The following is a 25,252-nucleotide window of genomic DNA, read 5'->3' as shown; positions in this document are numbered from 1 at the left end:
ACCTAACAATCTGCTTCAGCTCAGATGTGTCTCAAGGATTCAGATAAATACACAGACAACTCTGGTAAGTCAAAGGGCCAAGTAGCCATATGGAGTTCTAATCTCCTTCAGGCATTATAGGTTCTCCTGCTAGGCAAGGAAGAAGGGGAACACGTGTACACGTGTGCATCCTGGACCACAGATCAAATTTCATGAACGTTGCTAGTGTAGGGGCCAAAGTAGGCTACCCCAAGATGGGCCACTTTGGCATAAAGATCACAAGGTTCCTCAAAAAATCAAAAATAGAAATACCATGTGATTCAATAATTCCACTATAGGGTATTTACCAAAAAAAACCAAAACACTAATTCATAAAGATATATTATGTACAGCATCATTTACAATGTTTACTGCAGCATTATTTACAATGGTCAAGATATGGAAACAACCTAAGTGTCCATCAATAGACAAATATATAAACAAAATATGATGTATATACACAATAGGATATTAGGCAGCCATAAAAAAGGACAAGATTGTGCCATTTGAGACAACATGACAGACCTAGAGGATATTATGCCAAGTGAAGTAAGTCAGACTGAGAAAGACAAATACCATATGATTCTACTCATAAGTGAAATCTAAAATATATGTACATATATATAAATAAACAAAAAGCAGGATCAGGCCTGTAAATACACAGGACAAACTGATGGTTACCAGAACAGAACAGAACAGGTAGGGAGATGAGCAAAATGAATGAAGAGAGGAGATAAAGGCCTCCAGTTATGGAATAAGTTACAGGAAAAAAAAAAGCAGACCATATGGAATACAGTCTATGATACTGTAATAGTGATGATAGTCACACTTGTGAACACAGCATAATGTACAAAATTTCAAATCACTAAGTTGTGTGCCTGAAATTAATGTAACATTGTGTGTCAACTATACTCAAACAAACAAAAGCAATCAAAACCCAGCAGATTCAGGAAAAGCTCTTTATCCTCTCCATCAACTGCCTAAAAAGAATTTACATAGAGGACCTGCTCCAGGAAAAAAAACTATCACTACAGATAACTACATTATGATATAAACTAAGTACAGTAGGCAGGGAGGAACCTAGCAAGACCTGTTTGATCAAAGTCCTCTATTCTCACTGTTTCTAAGTGGACTAGGAATCATGTGTTTATCAAATATTTACCTTTTTTCATCTTCCTGTGAACCACGTATCTTCCCTATGAAGACCCAGACATCATTTACCCCCTTCTCACTAGTTCAGAATGACCTGTATGTTTTATTTTACCTGTTTTAGGAATTTCTATGTCTGTAAGAATTCCCCATATGTACGTTATTAAATTTTATTTTCTCCTGTTAATCTGTCTCATGTCATCTTCGTCTGGTTAGAAGGACCTTGAGGGGTCTCCACCACTAGGCTCTCCAAGTTAAATGCAGCCACAAAAGAACTCAGAACAGACTTACAAAATGAGCCTCAACTGAAACCGTCCACTTGCTCCACCTTTCCAAGCAGTTGTAAATATTCCACAAGACACACTCAGTACCAGAAACTATAATCTTATTATTCAAAATATTATTCAAAATAATAATTTAACTTCTGGAGACTCTAACAGACCATACTACCCCAGGATATAGACCGTGTTAAGATTTGGAAATCCATGGCAAAAATCCACAGAGCATGGGCTGTCAATTAGTAACAAGGGCTCTTGGAAAGATTCTAGTGAGGGTCAAGAAAACACAGCGATTAACAGTTGAGGCTCGGAGATTTGAATTAAGGATCTACTTCTCACTAGCTGTGATGTCTAACATGTCTCCATTTCCTCATTCATAAAATAGTAATAACTGTTTTGTATGATGACTTTAAGAATTAAATGAAACAACAGGGATCCCTGGGTGGCGCAGCAGTTTGGCGCCTGCCTTTGGCCCAGGGCGCGATCCTGGAGACGCGGGGTCGAGTCCCACATCGGGCTCCCGGTGCATGGAGCCTGCTTCTCCCTCTGCCTGTGTCTCTGCCTCTCTCTCTCTCTGTGACTATCATACATAAATTAATTAATTAATTAATTAATTAATTAATTTAAAAAAAAGAAACAACATATGTGAAGTGCCTAGCACAATGTGTAGCATATACAAAAAGATCAATAAATATTACTCATTATTACTAATCTATTCCCTCACTATATATCTACTTCCTCCTTTGAGCAACCACATATTGAATCCTTACTGTACCCTAAATAAGTGCCATTCATTTTTATTCTCTTCCTCCCCCCGACCTCTCTCTCTCACCTTCTTTCCCATACTCACCCTTTTCACTCTAGAAATTACGTATCTCAGATTACAAAAAGATGTAAATCAAACTATAACGTTAGGCCAAAAACACTGGATCAAAGCATCAATGACAAGATTTACTTTTTTATGGCTCAAAAATAATAATTCAATCAGAGAAGGACAAACATTATATGGTCTCATTCATTTGGGGAATATAAATAATAGTGAAAGGGAATAGAGGGGAAGGGAGAAGAAATGGGTAGGAAATATCAGAAAGGGAGACAGAACATGGAAGACTCCTAACTCTGGGAAATGAACTAGGGGTGGTGGAAAGGGAGGAGGGTGGGGGTGACTGGATGGCGGGCACTGAGGGGGGCATTTGACGGGATGAGCACTGGGTGTTATTCTGTATGTTGGCAAATTGAACACCAATAAAAAATAAATTTATTATTAAAATAACAATAATAATAATTCACATCTTATGAAAAAAACAATAAACGAAATTCCAATAGTAAGAGTTTCATTTGCTTTTGGGATACCCCACAATCACTCCCTAACAATACTTTCTCCATCATTAGACAAATCTAAGAACATAACTCTCCCTTCAAAATGGCTAACCCACCAAGTGTTCTTTTTTTTTTTTTTCCCACCAAGTGTTCTTAATGAGTAAACATTTTTAGCTTATTTTTTAAGTTTTTATTTAAATCTAGTTAGTTAACATACAGTGTAATATTAGTTTGGGGTGTACAAGAGAGTGATTCAACACTTCCATATATCACCTAGTACTAATCACAAGTGTCCACCTTAATCCCCATCACCTATTTAGCCCATCCCCCACCGACCTCCCTCTGGTAACCAACAGTTTGTTCTCCATGGTTAAAATCTGTTTCTTAGTTTTCATTTTTAGCTTTTTATATAAGGAAAAAATTAAATATAAATACCTTTGGTGCTACTGCTTAGTTTGACCCTCTTTCTCTTGCCCAGACCTTGACTCCCATCCTGATCCTCCTGGAAGAGAATTAAAAAAAGAGAACAAAATCATATACAGTCTTATTCATGAATTTATACATTTTGCCTAAATATAAATATACTTATAAATTATGTTAAATATGTAACACAGGCACGCTTACATAGTATTAATCAACACATTTCACTTCTATGCATACAGTATAATAAAATATATTTTTTATTTTTAAATTAGCATTATAATTAAAATATATAATGAAAATCCTTAGTATTAAAATACAAAAGCTCTTAAATTTAACCTGTGCTTTTAATGGAAGACTTGTAAAAATCAAAAATGCCAAAATTAAAAATTTCCTATTTAAAAACATTTCCTAACCTATAATATCACATGCACAAAGAAGATAAAGGGGAGGAAGCAGATTAACACAGGAAGAAAGAAGATCAGGGGAAGAGGGCTAAAACAATGAATAGAGAAAAAGCTTTGAAGGATCTAAAAGGAAAAAATGAGTTCAAGAAATCAAATTCTGAAAAATAAGTATAGCGTATTACAAACTACAAGTGACAGTTAAAAATAATAACAAATTTTAAGATACTTCAGGGAAAAAATTCAGGAAGGAAATATAGGCATTTCTGCTTATAAGTGATATATTCATTCCTGAAAAACCTCACACTAAAAATAACAAAGCTTATAGGGGAAAAAAGATGAGGGGCAGACCACTGACATCCTATTCAAGTTTGTAACCCAAGAAGTAACAAAAGCAATGATCTGTACCTGGGGATATCATTTGGATGCCCAAACCCCTTGGAGTGGTTTGAGGCCATCTCAAGGGATGTTAACACAGCATCACAACCAGAAAGGAAACCCAGTCAGCTAAGACAGCAAAGAAGGAAAAGGAGCAGAGGAAGCAGCAGCCTGCCCCTAGTGCAACCAATTGTGAAGCTAGAGGTGTGCCTCTTGGGGAAGGAGCCCTGAACGCAAGTGCTCCTTTCTAATTTTTTTTTCCTTTCTAATTTTTTAAAATATTGTTGGAAAAGTTCCTGCTCCCTTCACAGCAGAAATCAGGTATTTCCCCTTCCAACGAAAGGATATGATTCTACCCCATTATCCTAGTTCTTCTGAACTAGGAAAGACTGAATAGGATTCCCAAACCTCCATGTTATACTGACATCTTTTTCCTATTTTCCAAATATCTATGAGCCAAATGATATTACAAAGATATGTGTGGTAGTATTCTGTATACAGTCTGTTGTACCAGCAATAGTGTTGTGCAGGTGGTGGCAGTTAGAACTGTGGTACAAATTCCCAGGTATTTTCTCAATTACAGCCCATCAGATCTCCAAAGCAGAAAAGCAGCCTCAGCTTCATGCCATTTTATCTACTGGTATGGCTTCCTTGGCCTACACACCACAGCCTTCACTTCAGGTTTCTGTCAAACCTAGCATCCTTCCTCAGAGCTGGGGTTTTCCAAACATACCACTTAGCTTAGTCAATGAGCATTTCCTCAACCCTTCCATATGCTCTCCCCATGAACTCCCCCCCCCCCCGCCAGTACTCTCTATCTAACACCTGGCAGTGGTACTAATAGCCAAACTACACTCTCCTCCTCTTCTACCAAGCTCACTTTCTCTAGGAGTAACTCAGCCAAAATGAAATTTTGAGCCTTAAAAGACAAAAAAACAGACACAAGAATATAAAATCTTGACATAGAGCCCAGAGGGTTCAAAACTATGAGATCTAGCTAACAGCCATTTATGAAACTGTTCTCCCAATCTTGAGAAAAAAGACAAATTTGGAAAAAAATATTTTATAACCAAGGCTAGGATTACTTCATAATCTTAAATATAAACTTCCTTAAAAAAAAGAGTATCCTAGATCAAGCAATGGTCATGGCATAACAAAGTTCTATAAATTTCCCAACCTTCCAGTCTAAAAAACAAGTAAAATTAACCAAGCAAAGGAGAGGAAAGCCATTCCAAGAAAAGACAGCATGAACAAAAAGCACAATGACAGAAGTCTTGAAATAGACCAGGGAGTTGGGCTTCACACCATGATAGATTATCAAATACAGCTAGGAAGGGAGATTATAGGAAATTGGGAAAATGCATACTCTAGTATGTTACTAGTGAGGGTATAGTGGTATAATTTTTCTGAATGGCAATTTATCAATACATGTCAAAAGCCTTTAAGTATATTTATTTATCATTGTAACAGAAATTTTAGTTATAGGAATTTATCCTAAAGAAACAGACAAGTGAATAAGGAGTTTATGCACAAGTATGTATCACAATGTTATTTATAATAGCAAAATAAAAGAATCTCTGGCTTCCAACAGCAGAGGATTAAGTAAATAAATTATAGCATACCTCTACTCAAAGAAAAACAATGCTAGAGCTCTATTTTCTTTTTTCTTTTTTTTTTTTTTTTTATTTATGATAGTCACGCAGAGAGAGAGAGAGAGGCAGAGACACAGGCAGAGGGAGAAGCAGGCTCCATGCACTGGGAGCCCGACATGGGATTTGATCCCGGGTCTCCAGGCGCCAAACCGCTGCGCCATCCAGGGATCCCCTAGAGCTCTATTTTCATTGTGACCAGGTATTTCTTCAAAAAACATTAAAAACGAAAAAAGTATGCTATATAGAATAGCATAAAAAGTATGAAACCATTTAAGTATTGATAATGTACACATAAAAACTGTTAAAATATATTCCTTATAATGTTCAAAACTGGCATTAGTGAGAAAAGCAGGTTATGGAATAGCATGTATAACATGAAACCATTAAACCATTAAAATATACTACATATAAAATCTGTTAGAATATAGATGTTTACAATAAGCCACCTCTAAGTGATAGATATATAATTTTATGTTTTTGTTAATATTTATTTTCTATTTATTCAACAATGAATATGGATTATAGTTTTAAGTTAATAAATAAATGTTAAATACAGTTCTGATTTCCAATCCTGTGACAATCTGCTCAAGACAACTCATTACCGTGTTATCTATTACAAGTCCCAGATTTTTATATTGAGAAAAAACACCACTTTTAACAACCAGAAGGACTCCCAGTGGTGGGAATTTAAGAATTAAAGAGGATAAAAATACAGTTATCATGACCACAATATCACACCTGAGCCCAAATCCATAACAGTAAGTTGTAGTTCTTCCCTATTTATCCACGAAGAAGCTGTACAGAACCCTGGGAGAAAATCATAATCCAAAGGACAAGGAAGGAAATAAATCAAGTACAACTTCAATCCAGACAGCATTTGTGCAGCCCAGAGAAATACTTTAATCTGTAGGCAGGGAACTAGACACACTGCTACATGTGTTTCAGGCACAAAATACATGTAGTGTCCAAAATGAGATTATTGATAAGATCCCAAAAACCTAGATTTGAATTCCCAGTCTGCAAAATTTATAGATGGTTTCTCAGACAAATTAACCTTTCTTATATTCTTTATTTTTTTTTCATGATTTAATTTTTTTTAATTTATAAATTTGTTTTTTGTTGGTGTTCAATTTGCCAACATATAGAATAACACCCAGTGCTCATCCCATCAAGTGCCCCCCTCAGTGCCCATCACCCAGTCACCCTCACCCCCCGCCCACCTCCCCTTCCATGATTTAATTTTTTGAAAATTAAAAAAATATATATTTTATTTATTAATCAGCTGAGAGACACAGAGAGAGAGAGAGAGCATGAGCAGGGGAGAAGGAGGGAGGGAGAAGCAGGCTCCCCCCTGAGCATGGAGCCCAACATGGGACTCATTCCCAGGACCCTGAGATCATGACCTGAGTTGAAGGCAGATGCTTAACCACTGAGCCACCCAGGCACCCCATTCCCCAAATGTTTAAAGAATATTATTCTTTTCTAAAAAAAAATCCTAGGGCAGCCCAGGTCTTATATTCTTTAATGAACTTACTAGACACAAGAAAAAAATGTTAGCTTCATAAAAAGAAGTCAGGTAAATTCACAGATGGTTAAAATAATACTCAAAGGCTGTTAATACAGAATACACAAGGCTAAAAAGAATATTTAACATATCAGGTTATAAAAACAAAATCCAAAGAAGATCTTGAAGACCAGAAAAATAAAATGAAACAAAGATTTAAGTAAACTTCTATAATCTGAGATTGTTTACTTTAAACCAACTTTACAAGTACAAAGCAGAGAGGAACTTCTAACTTGTCAACTGTTCAATGCTGGGGGGTGGGAGGATCAAAACCTAGGCATTTCATTTTTGACCACAGGGTTCCTGCCAACCATCCGCATAGCTGCTAAAAGGCTAACAAAAAACTTGGACCTTGACAGTCTGCTTCTCAAAAGATAGCCCATGTCTGTGTATTGAATCAGATCACACATTTAAAAGGCAGTGAATAGATGAAAAGGCATGTACAGCAGAGAATATTAAATAACTAAAGCTAAATATTTAAGAGGTGTCTTATGGAAGCAAAAATAAAAATCTTTCAGGTGGCTCAGTCGGTTAAGCATCTGCCTTTAGCTCAGGTCAAGATCTCAGGATCCTAGGACGGAGCCCTGTGTCTGGCTTCCTGCTCAGTGGGGAGTGTGCTGCTCCCTCCCCCCTGCCCTCCCCCCTGGTGTATGCATGCACTCTTTCTAATAAATAAATACATATTTAAAAATAAATATAAATCTGGGACGCCTTGCGTGGTTCAGTGGTTGAGTGACTGCCTTTGGCTCAGATCATGATTCCGGGGTCCAGGGATGGAATCCTGCATCAGGTTCCCTGCAGCCTACTTCTCCCTCTGTCTATGTCTCTGCCTCTCTCTCTCTCTCTTTGTATCTCTCATGAAAAAATAAATAAAAATTTTTAAATAAATAAATCTCTTAATTAATAAATATCTTTCTAAAGAAAAAAATAAGAAATGGGTGAAAACTATAATATTTTACATAGCATTAAGAAGAATGTCCCATTAGAGCTATCAAACAAAAGAATAAGTTGCCTCAGAAACTAGGTAAATTCCCTATTGTTGGAAGTGTTTATGAAAAGGCTTACCAACTGTTAGAAATATTGTAAAATCAATTCCTGCACTGGAAAAGAAACACATTAGACATTTCTAAGACCCTCCTACCAAAAGTTTCTATGATTCCCTACCCCATTCTTAACCATTAATATAATTTATAATTAGAATTAAGTCTTATACCTCCAAAAATAAAACTAACTTTTCCTTTATCCTTGATTTATGAAAAGCAACTGTAACTTCTAATTTCAATAATGGCTGAAGGTAAATGTTTCTTTTTATCCTTTTTTTCTATTTTTCAATTTTTGCACAATGGACATTCATATTTTTATAGTTTCACATAGGGAAAAGTGTCTTAAATGTTTCATTTGTATTAACAGCTAAGTACATCAGTGTCACAGAAATTAATGACACACGGATAAATGGACACTGGTATGGTAATGGCCACAGTGAATATAACCTTTCTTTAAAAAGTTATATTGATTTAAAAGATCCTATTTCGGGGATCCCTGGGTGGCTCAGCGGGTCAGTGGTTTAGCGCCTGCCTTTGGCCCAGGGCGCGATCCTGGAGTCCCGGGATCGAGTCCCACATCGGGTTCCCAGCATGGAGCCTGCTTCTCCCTCTGCCTGTGTCTCTGCCTCTCTCTCTCTCTCTCTCTCTCTCTCTCTCTCTCTCCATGTCTATCATAAATAAATAAACAAATCTTTAAAAAAAAAAAAAAAAGATCCTATTTCTCTGAAAAACTCTAATTAGAAAAATATACATATAATACTAGAGATAATTTTCTTTTGAACTACCTGATGATTATAAATAAATCTAAACAAAAAATTAATATAACTATAAATCTGAAAATACTTTGTAAAGTTCAAGTTCAATGTGCTTATTTTCTTTTTGGTTCCATACAACACAAACAACATTTTCTACTCCTATTTCATATGAGCTATACAAAAAAAGAATAAGTAGTAGTAGTATGAAGAATGTCATGTGTATAAATAGCACTGCTGAGTACATAATGTACTAGGGACAGCGAGGACAAATATCTGACACAACTTGTATGAATAAAATTAAGCAGACTGCAGTATGTGCCCTCATTTAAATAAAACTCTTTACAAATAGAAATCTTGTTATTATAGTTTCAAATCCATTTCTTCTTTTTTAAAACAAAGTGAAAGAATAGATTACCTCTAGGGTCTCTCCAATTCTAAATTCTTACAACATTTTTTAATTGTTATAATCACTTCTCTACAGTAGTAATTAAGATGTAACGGCCCTCTTCTCATCCTTTTTGTATCATTTGTTAAATTATAAGAATGAAATCACAAGGGTATCTGGGTGGCTCAGTTGGTTAAGTGTCTGCCTTCAGCTCAGGTCATGATCCCAGGGTCCTGAAATCTAGCCCTATATCAGGCTCCCTGCTCAGCAGAGGTCCTGTTCTTCCTCTCCCTCTGCTGTTCCCCCGACTTGTGTGCATTCTCTCTTTCAAATAAATTTTTTTTTAAAAATTTTTAAGAAAAAAGAAAGAAATCATGAAAAGAGTTAGCTCAATAATCCCATGGGCCTGTAGGATAAGGGTGTAGAAACTACCATCCTTAACCATACCCAGGTTTTCATTAAATTTCAAATATTAATACTAAAAGCAAACATACTATTTGTGCCTATAGCTGTAAAAACATAAAAAGTTATAAAAATATCAATACAGCTTTAAAAGCCTTAATGACATTTTTAAATGGCATAAATATATATTTATTCAAGAACATCTACATCTAGGTACTCTTCTATCATTCTCTATCTTATCCCTTCATCAACTTTCTCCTTTACAGAGTTAAAAAGAAAGTTCAAAAGGTAAAGATAAACTTTAAAAAAAAAAAATCTTGGGATGCCTGGGTGGCTCAGCGGTTGAGCATCTGCCTTTGGCTCAGGGTGTGATCATGGAGTCCCGGGATTGAGTCCCACATCAGGCTTCCTGCATGGAGCCTGCTCCTCCCTCTGCCTATGTCTCTGCCTCTCTCTCTCTCTCTCTCTCTCTCTCTCTCTGTCTCTCATGAATAAATAAATAAATCTTTTTTCAAAAAATCTTACATCTGAAATTTAAGTTTTCATTTTCTTCATGTACAATAGTAACTATTACATTTAAGGAAAACTCTAATTTTAATTAAAACCCTACAACAGCCATTTCTGATTGCAGTGTTATTTCATTGTCATGTGATAGTTTTTCCAACCAAAAAATGTCACTAAATAGCTGGAAAAATTTATCATCAATTGTTGTTATGTTAGTTAGCTATAATCACTAGTCATCGTTTTGGGTATCAGGTGAATCCAGGGAAAACAATGGCAAAGGCCACATCTTGGTTATAGAAGTTTTAAAATTTGTTTACAAATTGTCACTCCTCCTTCTAGAGGTGGGATCTATGTCCTCTCCCACTGAATCTGCACCCACCTTCACAATTCACAAGGAATAAAATGTAGTTGGAAGTGACACTATGTAATTTCTAAGGACAGCTCAAAAAAGACTCTCCAGTTTCTGTTCTCCAACAGTCAATCTGCAAGAGCCAGTAACTATGCAACAACTTGAGACCACCATACTGGAGAAGCCACCTGTAGGTACTCTGGTCAAAAGCCAGATGGAGCTCTTGTGGACAGTAAGCAATCAACAATCAGTACTGTCAGTAAGCCACCTTAAATTTCCACCTCAGCTGGGCCTTAGAGGACTGCAGTGGCAGCCAAAGACTAACTAGAACTACATGAAGGTACCCAAGTGAGAAATGCCCAGCTGTGGGCCCCAAATTCCTAAGTCATAAAGTTGTGAGAATAAAAAGGTAATTTTAAAGAACAAAGCTTAGGACCAGTGCACTGCACAGCAATAGTAATAAACATTTATTCACTTTACAGAAAGCACTCTAAACCAACAAGGTAAGAGACCTAGTGTCCATTTCCCACTCTACCACAAAGTAGTAAATGAAATTTACTAGCTTGAGTGATCCTGTTATTTCCATGGAATTCAGCTTCTTCATCTAGAAATTTGGCAAAATGAACTTTAAGGTCTGTCTTAGGTGCTCGCTACGGCAGCACATATACTAAGGTCTGTCTTAGCTCTAGTATTCATAATTTTTATAACCTTCAAGTTGCTTCCTCCTAATTCTCGTATTTGTTTTTGTTGTAGTATGTAATTTTTCTATTTCTAACTCAAGATTTCGAAAATGTGTTCACAACCAAAAAGCTGGGGTGCCTCAGTTAGTTAGGCATCTGTGTTCAGCTCAGGTCATGAACCCAGGGTCCGGGGGTCAAGCCCTGAAGTTGGGCTCCCTGCTTAGTGGAGAGCCTGCTTCTCCATCTCCCTCTACCCCTGCCCCCACCTCGTGTTGCGGTGCGCATTATCTTAAATAAATAAATAAAATCTTTAAAAAAAAACAAACAAAAAGCAAAGACCTAGTGGTACACAAATTAATAAACCATAAATGAATATGTTTTTGTATAAAAAAATTATGATCACAATCTTAAAACAGAAAATTTCCTTTATCACTAAAACCCTTCTATGATCAGCCCTAGGTAATGGCCATTTTTATTTTTATGTTTTTACTTTTATACTTTTCTGTACTTTCATTTTTATACTTTTTTATATCTTTGCATATTTTTATATTTTCCATACTTTTCATTTTAAATGTGTGATTTTTAAAACCAGAAAGAAATTTTATAATCTATTAAAATTCAAGATATACTGAAAAAAAATAAAATAAAATAAAATTCAAGATATGCATACTGTGACCTAGCAATTCCACATCTTAGAGAACTATTTGCACATATACACAAATAGAAATGTAAGCACTGAACCTTCAATTAAAAAAACCCTGCAAATTAAGGAAATGATTAGGTAAATTGTAGTTTAATTCATATTTCAGAATACTATACAGCAAATGGAAAGAAAAAAGTATTGACAAAGATGGATCTTCACAACACATTATGGAGTAAATAAAAGAACACAGAATGGCATAATATTCTTTATTCACAAATACACACATAGACACAACACTTTTGTATAAACACATAGTTATTTAACTCCACAGAAGAAGGTCTATCAAGGACATCGAAACTATTAACTATAGTTACCCAGAGAAGAGCTGGTACTAAGGAGAGCAGAGAGAGGATTTTTATTTTATCTGAATTATCTGGCAAAAACTACAGTGTATTTGTGCATTACTTAGGTAATATTTCAATTAAATTTTTAAAAATAAACTTCATTGTTTTAAAACATGTTTTAGTAAACTATTTCCTCTGGAAAGATGAGTAGAAATATGTATAATATGACGCACAATAGCTCAAAATAGCCCACAATAGCTCAAAAACTCAAATATCTCAATCACTCTGATATAAAGTACTAAGAGAAAAACACTTATGGAGTCTAATCTGTGTCTAGGGACACCTGGGTGGCTCAGCGGTTGAGCGCCTTCCTTCAGCCCAGGTCGTGATCCCGGAGTCCTGGGATCGAGTCCCACATCAGGCCCCTGCATGGAGCCTGCTTCTCCTGCTGCCTGTGTCTCTGCCTCTCTCTCTCCATGTCTCTCATGAATAAATAAATAAATTATTTAAAAATAATCATAATAATAATAATCTGTGTCTAATCCATTATATGTACATTATATATTATCCGATTTAATCCTAACAGAATTATCATCATTTTTCCATGAGAAAATAGATTTTCAGAAGTTAAATAACCTGGCAAAAAAACACAGCAATATTATGAGACAAAATTCAAACTGAAGTCTGCCTAACTCTAAAAAGCTCAAGCTTCTCTTTAAGACAAACTAAAATTGGGGCGCCTGGGTGGCTCCGCTCCATTGGTTAAGCACCTGCCTTCGGCTCAGGTCATGATCCCAGAGTCCTGGACTGAGCCCCATGTTGAACCCTGTATAAGTCCCCTGCTCAATAGGGCGCTTGAGTCTCTCTGTGCCCTTCCACTCATGATCTCTCAGTCTCTTGCTCTCTCTCTCTCAAATAAGTAAAATCTTAAAAAAAAAAAAAAAAAAAAACTAAAGTAGGTATCCCTTCAAACGACTTCTTGTTTAGCTCTACTTAAAGTAACTCTAAACAACTCTACTTCAAATTCTTAAGTTTTCAAACACCCCAACAACCCCATTTTTATTCCAACTAGAAAACATAACAAATATATAAATTATAAAAAGTACCTTTAAATATATTAAAATTTTAATTATAAAATGATTTTAAAAATCAAAGAGCAATCTATTTTTAAATACGTTAACTTAAATATGTATCACATGCTCTAACAATAATTCTCAGCTACTCTCAAAAAATGATGTATTTTGAGGATAAATGAAGTATTTTAAACTTGTCACCATCAAAAAGTTTGTAAGATGATATTCATACTGAGACATACTCATAATTAAGGAACAAATTATTATAAAAAATATTATATACAAAAGTTGCTGAAACAAAGAATCCAAGAGGAAGGAACAGAACAAAAAAACGTAAGAAAGATTAAAAGCAACAGTAATGAACAAAGAAAACGTATTTCTTTTTTTTTTTTAAGATTTTATTTATTTATTCGACAGAGAGCACAAGCAGGGAGAGCAGCTGACAAAGGGAAAGGGAGAAGTAGGCTCCCTGTGGAGCAAGGAGCCCAAAGAGGGCTCAATTCCAGGACACTGGGATCATGACCTGAGATGTTTAACCGACTCAGCCACCCAAACGCCCCAGAAAAGCCATATTTCAAATCCTCTGATATCCACACAGAAATTACTTCTCTCCCACACACACAAAAGGATTTTCTTCTAGGCATGCTGAGTGGTTCAATCAATTAAGCATCCAACTCTTGGTTTCAGCTCAGGTCATGATCTCAGGGTCATAAGAGTGAACCTCTCATCAGGCTCTGCACTCAGCACAGAGTGTGCTCGAGATTCTCTCTCTCCCTCTCTCCCACTACCCCCTCCTGCCCAGCTCACTCTCTAAATTAATTAATTAAATCATTTAAAGAAAAAAGAAAAAAAAAAGGACTTCCTTCTAGCACCCTACCATAAAATCCCCAGCAATTTAAAAGGTAATCTGGGGAGTTTAGGCCAAGACAAAAATGACTATTGGTTCTTTCCTAGACAGAGGAGAAAGCATTTATGTTGAAGATCAGCTTTCTAAATGCCCAGAAATCAGATTCAACTCATGACAATAAAGTAAAATTGTTATCACAGCTATTAGATGCATAATGCTAAGTATGCTAAAATAATATGAAGGTTTTAACCTACCATATAAATATAAACAAACATAACTATAGATTTTTATTGTTCTAGATCACATCAAGATGTTTATTTTTTTCTAATCTTCTATAACATCACTAAACCATTTCATTATGAAATCATTTTCTAAGTTTTTACTGACAACAGATACAAGGCTCCTTTCCTGTCTGGCTGGCTTTAAACAAAAAATGTGCCTGTGCACCCACTCATATTCAATGTCTAAGTGTTCCCAGATCTTGCCTTGTGAGAGGCAATTCTGCTTCCCCACAAAATGCCCTTAAGGAAAGCAGAATAGGGGTGCCTGGGTGGTTCAGTCAGTTAAGCGACTTGATTTTGGATCAGGTCATGATCTCAGGTTTGTGAGATCAAGCCCTGCGCTGGGCTCTGCGATAAGTATAGAGCTTGGGTAAGATTCTCTTTCTCCCTCTCCCTCTGCCCTCTTCCTCCCAGCCACCACCCCCCCCCCCCCATCTCACACTGAAAAAACATAATAATGAAGCAGAATAAGTTATTTAAAACTATATATCTAGGGGTGTCTGGGTGGCCCAGTTGTTAAGCATTTGACTCTTGATTTCCGCTGAGGTTATGATCTCACAGTCATGAGATCGAACTACGTGTCAGGCTCCTTGCTTGGTGTGGAATCTGCTTGAGATTCTGTCTCTCTCCCTCTATAAAGAAATAAATAAAATCTGAAAAAAAAATGTCTAGGGGCACTCAGGTGGCTCAGACAGTCAAGTGTGCAGCTCTTGATTTCAGCTCAGGTCATGATATTAGGGTCTGGTTCTAGGATCGAGCCCCTTGTCAGGCTCCACGTTCAGTGGGGAGTCTCCTTAAGGATTCTCTACCCTTCCCCACCACCCAACTCGTTCATGTGTGCATGCTCTCTCTAAAATAAATACATAAATCCTAAAAAAATAAAATAAAACCAGATGCCTATTATTAAATTTCTTCCACTCTGACATATAAAGAATTGGTATTCTTAGCTCCATCACTCCCCTCCCCTAGCTTCAAAATGGAATTAATACTATTTTGGTTGAAATAATGAATAATAACATTTATTTGTATTTTTTAAAGTCTATTTTTAAGTCTACTTTAAATACTAACTTTTCCCATTCATCATTATAGCAACATTGTAACTCTTTGAAGTTAAAAAAACAATAGTTGGGATCCCTGGGTGGCGCAGCGGTTTAGCGCCTGCCTTTGGCCCAGGGCACGATCCTGGAGACCCAGGATCGAATCCCACGTTGGGCTCCCGGTGCATGGAGCCTGCTTCTCCCTCTGCCTATGTCTCTGCCTCTGTGTGTGTGTGTGTGTGTGTGTGTGTGTGTGTGTGTGACTATCATAAATAATAATAAATAAAAATAAATATAAATAAATAAATAAATAAACAATAGTTTTAGCTAATCATAGTATTTTTTAATGATTTTAGGTAATTTATTTTTTTTTAGTAATTTTTTTAATGATTTTACTTTAATTTATTTAATAGACACATATATGATGTTTACAATATGCCAGGCACTAGTTCTCTAAGTGCTTTCATATATAAACTCATTCAATCCTCACAATAATCCCTGGCAATAATATTATTATTACCTCCATTTTCCAGAAGAGGAAACTGAGGCATGAAGAAATTAAAACGTTTGCCCAAAATCACACTACTAAATGGTACAAGAGCCAGTTTCAAACCCAGGCACTCTAATTCAGAGCCAAACTTGCAAACAGCATATGAAACTTCCTCTCTAGTTTGTTGAAAACTCTTCAAAACTGTTTGTCCAAAAAGAAACTCCAGAAAATGTTGCATTTTGTGGGAGCCTTTTTAGAGGCGAAAAATACTAGTAGGAAGTTTAAAATATAAGGCATTCAATCAATTACAAGGCATCAATAACATAAATCATATTTTCAAAAAGAGGATATTTTGCTTTGGTCATGTGATATTATCAAAATGCATTTTCAAAAAAGTTACATTAAAAAAGTATGTTTTAATGTAACAATTTGGTTTTTAAAATTGTAATCATTAAACTTGACAAAAATATGAAATTTACATAAGCATCAAGATTATACACAAATATTTGCAAAAATGCAATTCTCCCTTATAGATTGTATATTAATAGAATTAGGAATGCTATAAAGGATTTATCAGAAATATTTAATAAACATTACTATTTGTCTAATAAAGATTATAAAAGTTGAAATTTCAAACTGACAGTCTACTTGCCAGTACATTGCTTTTTTAAGTAAGGTATAACATGTAAGGTAAAACTTACATTATGAGATTGGAAAAGCAGTTACCTTTTATATTCTTTTAATACATTGTTCCAGACTTAGCTAAATTTCTTAAAAACAATTTCATTGAATATATGAGGATTTGGGTCAATGTGGGGATATCTTCCTTGGAAAGATCTCTATCTCCCAGAAGAAAGAGATTAATTATAAAGAAGTAGTAAAAATCTAGTAACTGTACTCCTGGATGGCTAAGTTATTCCACTGTAGGCTTCAGTGTCTTTGTCTCCAAAATGAGGAACTTAAACGAAATTAATATCCACAAATCTGTAAAGCTCTAAAACTTTTAAATTCTATTTTCAAAAAGTTTTAAAATTTTAAATCTCACCTCATCTGAAGAATCTAGTTGTCCCAAAGTTCCTGTTGCACCTGAAAATCCTTTAGAAAGGGAAAAAAAAGTTTCCTTCATAATTGTTACATATTGCCTTACTTTAAAACCATTTTGAGACATAAACTAAAAGCCAAGTTTTGTTTTTAAGACAACTCATTCCAACAGTTATCTTGGCCGAGTTCAACATTTATCTAATAAATTCAGGCCTAATAGGTTTATAATTCAGAGGAAATCTCTAGTGAAAATCTAAATTCAATCATCCCAAATGGTATTTCAGAAAGATCTCTTTCTTTTCAGTTTTAAACCATGGCTGCCTAAAATATTGAGATACTAAAGTTTTGGGCTACTCTTAAATACCAATTTTTTCACAAGATAGAAATAGAACCTTAATAAACTAACTGAATTCCATTTAAGAAAAATGAATTCTCTTCTTTGGCCAATCTATTCTTTCTTGCTTCTACATTTTTATTACTTTCCTTACAAAGATTGACAGGGTATTTAAATTTCTTCAATAATAAATCAAGTTTGAGGGTCTTTTTGTTTTATTACAGAAAAGTTACCACTGTTCAAATTAAATACACAAACCTTGAACTGCCAGAGTGCTAGTGCCAGCTGATGGTTCCTGTATGCCATATACAAGTTTATCCTCAGGATATGTAAGTCCAGAGCTCTTCAAAGCTATAAGGTACTTTTCATGACTTTTCTTTGCACAAGCATTTTCTCCAAGACCTAATATTTAAAACAAATTTAAAATCAGAAAAAATATTCCACTGAAAATATAAGTAAAGCAATCTCAGTAATTAATAAATATACATATATGTGTTTTTATATAAGTATTACATATTTATATATAAAATAGCTATATGTATATATAAAGTCATTTGATACATATTTTTATATATTATATAAATGTTATATGTACAAAATAATTATATATTTTATATTTTATATACATGAGCTTATACTTTATTATATATTTTAACATATATATAATATAGTTTTATATTCTAATGGCAGTAGAGCCCCAAAATAAATATAAAACAGCTTCAGACAATATTGCAGAGCATGTTTATAATGAATAATAAAATCTACTAGGTAAGTGAATATCTAAAATATGTCAGAGATTACATGCAAGTCACAGGAGGTACAGAACTTAATAATAGTATGATTCCTGCCTTCAAGGAACTTGAAAACTCATGGTAGAGAAAGGCAGATAATATGGTAAAAGGCAGTTGTATAGCAGACGTCACCATTTGGTTTGACAATCTGTGCTCTTCATAACACTATGCAGGTAAACGTCCCCAAAGCAAAGTACTTAGGAAAGGCTTCCTGGATAAAATAATGCCTGAGTGGAATTTTCAAATATTATAACTGAGATTACTCTTAATTCCTGATTTATCAAACTTTTCCCATCACATTTAAAGAATTAAAAGCATAATTTTTATAGAAATATCAGTAAAAATTAATTTATTCCAAAAAATACCAAAAAACTTAGGTTCTAGGCAGCCCAGGTAGCTCAGAGGTTTAGTGCCACCTTCAGCCCAGGGTGTGATCCTGGAGACCCGGAATCGAGTCCCACATCGGGCTCCCTGCATGGAGCCTGCTTCTCCCTCTGCCTGCGTCTCTGCCTCTCTCTGTGTCTCATGAATAAATAAAATTAAAAAAAAAAAGCTTAGGTTCTAGAATTACATACTCCTAAACTTTCACTTAGCATTGCAGCTTTTTAATTATTGCCAATTTTTGTTTTCTTTTTTAATATATTTATGGAGAAGAGAATAATAGTAAAAGAAATATTACTATTTATTTTGAGAATTCTTTAAAAATAAAAACTATTCTGTCTGAAAGCCAAATTCCAATGGCATTTGATACCTCCTAGGCCAATTACATATCTTAAATTAAGGTCTCAAGCTCTCTGATTATAAAAATATATAAATGAGCTTATTTAGTATTTGTTGAGCTTTTCTGTACTTCCTCTCTTTGCTAGTCTAATAATTGCAACAGAACAGCTTGTTTTTTAAATGTCTGTCTCTCCAAGCTGGTTTAAAAAAAAAAAAGAAAACACTTATTAAACAGTCAGGAATACATCTATCCTTCAATTTAAGTCCAATATTAAAAACAATTACACTTAGTTTAAAAAACAATTACAGGGCAGCCCAGGTGGCTCAGTTTAGCGCCGCCTTCAGCCCAGGGCCTGATCCTGGAGACGGGAATCGAGTCCCACATCAGGTTCCCTGCATGGAGCCTGCTTCTCCCTCTGCCTGTGTCTCTGCTTCTCTCTCTCTCTCGGTCTCTCATGAATAAATAAAATCTTTTGAAAAATTAAAATTAAAAAAAAAAAAAAGAAAAATTAAAATTAAATAAAAATAAATAAATAAATAAAAATTACACCTTGTTTATAAAAAATGCTTTCTAAGCATCCTATATAAAAATGACTAAATGCCTCCTAAATAATAAAAGCCATGTATTTATCTCAATCATGATAGATGAAGTTTATAATACTTTTTAAATAAGAAAATATATTTTACCAACCCTCACAACAAGCCTCAGAAAAATTAATGTATAACAAACATGAATGTTTGGGGGGGGGGGCTGGGGCTGTAGGGGCAGAGTGGGAAGAAGAGAAAGAATCTTAAGCAGGCTCCACCCCCAGCACAGAGCCCAACAGGGGGCTCAATCTCACAACCTTGAGATCATGACCTGAGCCAAAATCAAGAGTTGAACCCTTAACTGACTGAGCCATCTAGGTGTCCCTAAAATCACCATTTTTAAAAGTAAAGAAATGGATGCTTACAAACATGGCTAGTCAGTGAATAAGCAAGCAGTAATAAGAAGGGCAGCTAGACTACAAATTTTAAACTTCTGAACCAAAATTTAATGTGATTTCCATCACTAAAAGTCAGCCAAATATTTTGTTGTGTTGTTTTTTATTTCAAGAAATAATTAAAAAGGAATTGTAGAAATAAGACAATTACCATAAATCACTCCTAAAGTATACGTTCTTATAATAATTAAGAACAACGTGCTGGTTTCTTCCACAACAGCTGAGTTTCTGAATAAGGTTTGAAGAAACAACAGACCACCAGGTATAATTTGATCTTTCTCTAGCTTTATCACCAAAATTCAAATACAAGTTACCATCATCTTTATCCTAGGCCTCAGTTGAGCTTTTCTGTTCTTGCCCCCACCAATCTCTTTTTGGCAAAATAGCAAGTCATATTTTTATAACATGTATCTAATCACGTCACTCTTAAGCTTAAAATATTTCGGGATCCCTGGGTGGCTCAGTGGTTTAGCGCCTGCCTTCAGCCCAGGGTGTGATCCTGGAGTCCCGGGATCGAGTCCCACATCGAGCTCCCTACATGGAGCCTGCTTCTCCCTCTGCCTGTGTCTCTGCCTCTCTCTGTGTGTCTGTCATGAATAAATAAATAAAATCTTAAAAAAAAAAAAGCTTAAAATATTTCCATAACTTCCCAATACATTCAAGATAAGATATAAGATATAAAATATTACATGGCGGGGAGCCCAGGTGGCTCAGCGGTTTAGCGCCACCTTCAGCCCAGGGCCTGATCCTGGAGACCTGGGATCGAGTCCCACGTCAGGCTCCCTGCATAGAGCCTGCTTCTCTCTCTGCCTGTGTCTCTGCCTCGATCTCTCTCTCTCTCTCTCTCTCTCTCTCTCATAAATAAATAAAATATTTAAAAATATATATATTACATGGCCCATGAAAGCCACAGATCTAGTCTGATGTGGTAACCTTATTTGTGCCACTATCACCCTACATTCATTTTATTTCAACACTACACCTTTTTTTAATCTCTTAAAAAAAAAAGTAAGCTCATTCTCACTCATAAATATTTAACATGGAATCTAGGAGGTATCTAGGTGTGATTGATATTTTTTATATTTATCCTGCTTGGGGTTCCTTAAGCATCTTGCATCTATAAGTCAATGTTTTTCACCCATTTGGAGAATCTTAGTCATGATTTTTTTCAAATGTTTTTTTCTGTCACATTCATAATCTCTTGTCCTCCTGGGATTCCAATCACAGGCATGTTAAATCATCTGGTTCTGACTAACAGATCAGATCCCTAAGACTCTGTTGTGTTTTCTGTTTTCTAGATTGAATAACCTATTAACTTTCTTCAAATCCACTAAGTCTTTCTTCTATTCTCTCCAATCTGCTGCTAAGCCTATCCAGTAAATTTTTTCAATTTAATTATTGCACTCAACATGAATTTTCAGCTCTAGAATTTGCTTGTTATTGTTTATATTTCTTTTAAGATTCCTTATCTCTTCATTCATCAACATCATATTTACTTTTATTTACTTGAACAGATCCTCCTTTCATTTCTTGAACATATTTATAGTACTTGCTTTTTTATTTTATTTTATTTTTTAAGAAAGGGAGACAGTACAGGGGAGAGGGAGAAAGAGAATCTTTAGCAGGCTCCATGCCCAGTATGGAGCCTAACACAGAGCCTAACACAACCCTAGGGATGCCTGCATGGCTCAGCGACTGAGTGTCTGCCTTTGTCTCAGGGTGTGATCCTAGAGTCCCAGGATTAAGTCCCACATCAGGCTCCCTCCATGGAACCTGCTTCTCCCTCTCCCTGTGTCTCTGCTTCTCTCTCTCTCTCTCTCTCTCTCATCTCTCATCTCTCATGAATAAATAAATAAAATCTTAAAAAAAAAAAAAACCCACAACCCTTAGATCATCACTTTCGTGGAAATCAAAAGTCAGATTTTTAACCAACTGAGCCACCCAGGTGCCCCCATGATAGCTGTATCAATGTCTATATCTGCTAAATCCAACATCTGGGTCATTTCAAGGTCAATTTCTATTGACCATCTTATTTCTTGGTTATAGGGTATAATTTCTTATTTTCCTGTATGTTTAGTAGTTTTTATTGTATGCTGAACGTTCTAATTTCACATTATAGAAGATTCTGGATTCTATTATCTTCCTTGAAAGAGTATTCATTTTAACTCTAGAAGACCATTCAATTAACAGCCTGGTCACCTAAACACTCACAGAGATTTGGTAAAGGTTTGTAAAGGGCAGGTCTGTACAGGAGCCTAGGTGGTTAGGCATCTAGCTCTTGATTTTGGCTCAGGTTATGACCTCAGGATTGTCAGATTGAGCCCCATGTCAGGCCCTGCGCTGGGCATGGAGTCAGCCTGGGATTCCGTCTCTCTCTCCCTTTCTCCCTCTCTCTCTCTCCCTTTCTCCCTTCCCCTTGCCTTTCTCTCTCTCTCCTTCCCTAAAAATTTAAAAAAAAAAATTTTTTTTTTTAATTAGGGCAAGTCTATAGAAAGCCTAAGGTTCTCAAAAGGCCCTCTAAATTGACAGAAATAATCTCTAAACTTTTCTTAACTAGATGTCTGGGGTATTAACAAGTTGTCTCCAGTCTGGTTAGCCTGAAAACTCCAATGTCTCTGAAAAGTGCTTAACCTCTAATATTTCTACTCTGTGTTTAACCCCATAGCAGTCACTCTCTAGTAAGCCTGAGTCTCATTCTGTAAATGTATATCTGTCCTCAATCAAGCACTTTCAGGGCTCCCCCATATATCTGCCCCACTACCTTTTCGTATCTACCCCCAACAATTCCAGTTTCCAACTGCTTCAGCTATTCTAAACTGTGATCTCCACCTCCTCAGCTCAGGTAGACCACCACGCTGTTTCAGTGCCACCTCTTGTACCACAGTCAGGACGTTATCCCTAGACAGAGATTCAGAGCAATTGTGAGGTTCATCTCATGCTTCTTCTTTTCTCTCAAAGATTTATAGTCTTGTACTGCCTCTTGTCCAATGCCTGATAAGAGCTGCCTCATATTTCTCCAGTTCTATGTTATGACATACAGGCTAGCCCAGCAGTCAAAAGCAGATGTCCTCAACCTTGGATATAACTCCATCCCATTACCACCAACTCCCCTCTCCCTCTAGCTAAATGACTTTCTCTCAACCATCAGGTTTAAGTATCACCTTCCCCATCGGTGAAACCAAGTCTCCCTTTTATAAACACTTTTCCTATCCTTATTCATATCATTTACTATAAATTATACATGGTTTTTTTTTGTTTGGGAGTTGTATTAATACCATCCTACTCACTAGACCTTTAGCTTTATAAGGACAGAAATAGGATTGATTACCTGGGTTAGTACTTGCATTCCCTACCCCAAGCTCATAGCACATAGAACTTAATATTTGTTGAAAAAATAAATGTTGGGCAGCCCAGGTGGCTCAGCAGTTCAGTGCCGCCTTCAGCTCAGGACATGATCCCAGGGATCCGGGATCAAGTCCCACATCAGGCTCCCTGCATGGAGTCTGCTTCTCCCTCTGCCTGTGTCTGTGTCTCTGCCCCCCTGCCCCTCTCTCTCTCTGTCTCTTGTGAATAAATAAATAAAATCTAAAAAAAATTTAAAAATAAATGTGAGATAGACTATTTCTGAATAACATATGGTTCACAATACACATGAAAATTTCACCACTCTAAAGAAAATACACTTCAATTTTTAAAACATGTTATTCAGGAGCCAACAAAAATAATGCTATTTAAAGTATCTGTTGTACTATAAAACTGAGCTAAACTGAAGAATTTTAAGCTATTTTACATAACAGTACATCATAGACAAACATACTTGACAATTTTATAACTTAAACCCTACATTATAATAAAATCCTATGCCACAACCAAAAAGTATGGAATACCAAAAATGAAGGCATAATAGTAGTTTTGCTACTGTTTGAGGAAGGAGAGGTGGAGTAAAATTATGAATATGTCACACCAAATCTTAACAGAGACTGAATTCTACTGCAAACTCCAAAACAAGTTGATTGTGAAGCCTTAAACTGATCAATTAGTTTTTCTAGGACTGTTTCTTCGTCCATAAAATAATAAGTACTTTTAATTACCTCCACCTTTAGCACTCTATGAAAAAAAAAATCTACATTTTATTAATTTAAGTTTGAAAATACACAATTTCTTATGATTACAGTGACATAAGTAAATTTTAACTTTCTGCTATTCCAATATTTTACTTACCAGAAGTCAGATCTTTGTAGTTTTGTTGGTTTGTCAAAACCTGAGTAAGAACAGACCGCATTGCTCCTCCCATTTTAGTTAGATCTTCTAAAAAGGAAATTTGAGGTTCCAAAAGCTGAAGGACTTTGTTAAGGTCTTTTTCTGATGGTACATCAGCTGCTGAAAAACATGTAATTAACTTCCTCTCAAGTATTTTGTTAAGAGTAACAATATTTTATTCTTTTAAAATTATAGCAACTTGGGTAACAGTATTTTATAATAAAAAAATTAATATAAGAACTCTGGAGGGATGCCTGAGGCTCAGTGGTTGAGCACCTGCCTTTGGCTCAGGGCGTGATTCCAGGGTCCTGGGATCGAGTCCTGCATGGGGCTCCCTAGAGGGAGCCTGCTTCTCCCTCTGCCTGTCTCCGCTTCTCTGTGTCTTTCATGAATAAATAAATAAAATCTTTAAAAAAATAAAAGAAAGAACTCAGTTTGGAAAGCAGTTATTCACCCATCATCCAGCCTAGAATAATAGGCTTGCTCAGGAATTCAATCCTCTGAGGAAAGGTAGATGGGAAAAAGAGGTAACTTCATAATATTAAGCATTTAATTTGGTTAAAAAGCATTCAATTTGAGGGTCCTATATTTTCAAATATATAAAAGTAATCATAACATCATTTCACAATTAGATCGTGTTTAAGAAAAAGTTAAGATCGCTTCCTAAAATAAAACAACAGAAATCAAATAATATTGAGACTAGTCTAAGAATATTAGAACAAAATTACGTCAGTTCTAAATTTAAATCTGTGTAGCAAATAACCCATCCTCTATCATATTCTAAAAATACAGACTCATGTTGGCTGGAGGTCAAAGCAACTAAATTGAAAAATAACTGTTTTCATAAACATTAATGTTTTTACTAAAGTAGTTTTTAAATATCAGAAAAGAATGCCTAGCAGAGCTGGAAGAAGAGAAAAGAAATTTGCATAGCAACTGAAAAAGAATATTTAAGAGGGGGAGTAAACTGAGGTCTTAAGGAAGAAATGAATAATGAGATTCAGAGTTCCAACATAACTGGCTAAAAGGATGCATATAAGGGAGCTAACAGAGGGCCTGTGTGCCCAGGAAAGGGAACAACAACTTCATTTATTAAGCATCTACTAC

The 25,252-nt window shown here is 35.6% G+C and overlaps 1 protein-coding gene across 6 annotated transcripts in view; it reads right to left on the bottom strand.

Moving 5' to 3' along the window:
- Nucleotides 1-25,252, bottom strand: part of UBR3 (ubiquitin protein ligase E3 component n-recognin 3) — a 226,700-nt gene that overhangs the window by 160,641 nt on the left and 40,807 nt on the right. For 4 of the 6 annotated variants that reach the window (XM_072751891.1, XM_072751894.1, XM_072751895.1 and 1 more), the window contains exons 3-6: nt 24,107-24,265; nt 17,650-17,793; nt 17,062-17,111; nt 3,201-3,267 (exon numbers count right to left, since the gene is read on the bottom strand). In XM_072751891.1, coding sequence (XP_072607992.1) covers nt 3,201-3,267; nt 17,062-17,111; nt 17,650-17,793; nt 24,107-24,265 — 420 coding nt within the window. The remainder of the gene's footprint in view (nt 1-3,200; nt 3,268-17,061; nt 17,112-17,649; nt 17,794-24,106; nt 24,266-25,252) is intronic. The other 2 variants (XM_072751893.1, XM_072751896.1) reach the window with 1 other exon arrangement.

This window comes from Vulpes vulpes, chromosome 3 (genome assembly GCF_048418805.1).
Source record: "Vulpes vulpes isolate BD-2025 chromosome 3, VulVul3, whole genome shotgun sequence".
In the NCBI taxonomy this organism is placed as follows: domain Eukaryota; kingdom Metazoa; phylum Chordata; class Mammalia; order Carnivora; family Canidae; genus Vulpes; species Vulpes vulpes.
Note: the sequence above shows the minus strand (reverse complement) of the source record. Positions and strands in the feature narration are given on the sequence as shown.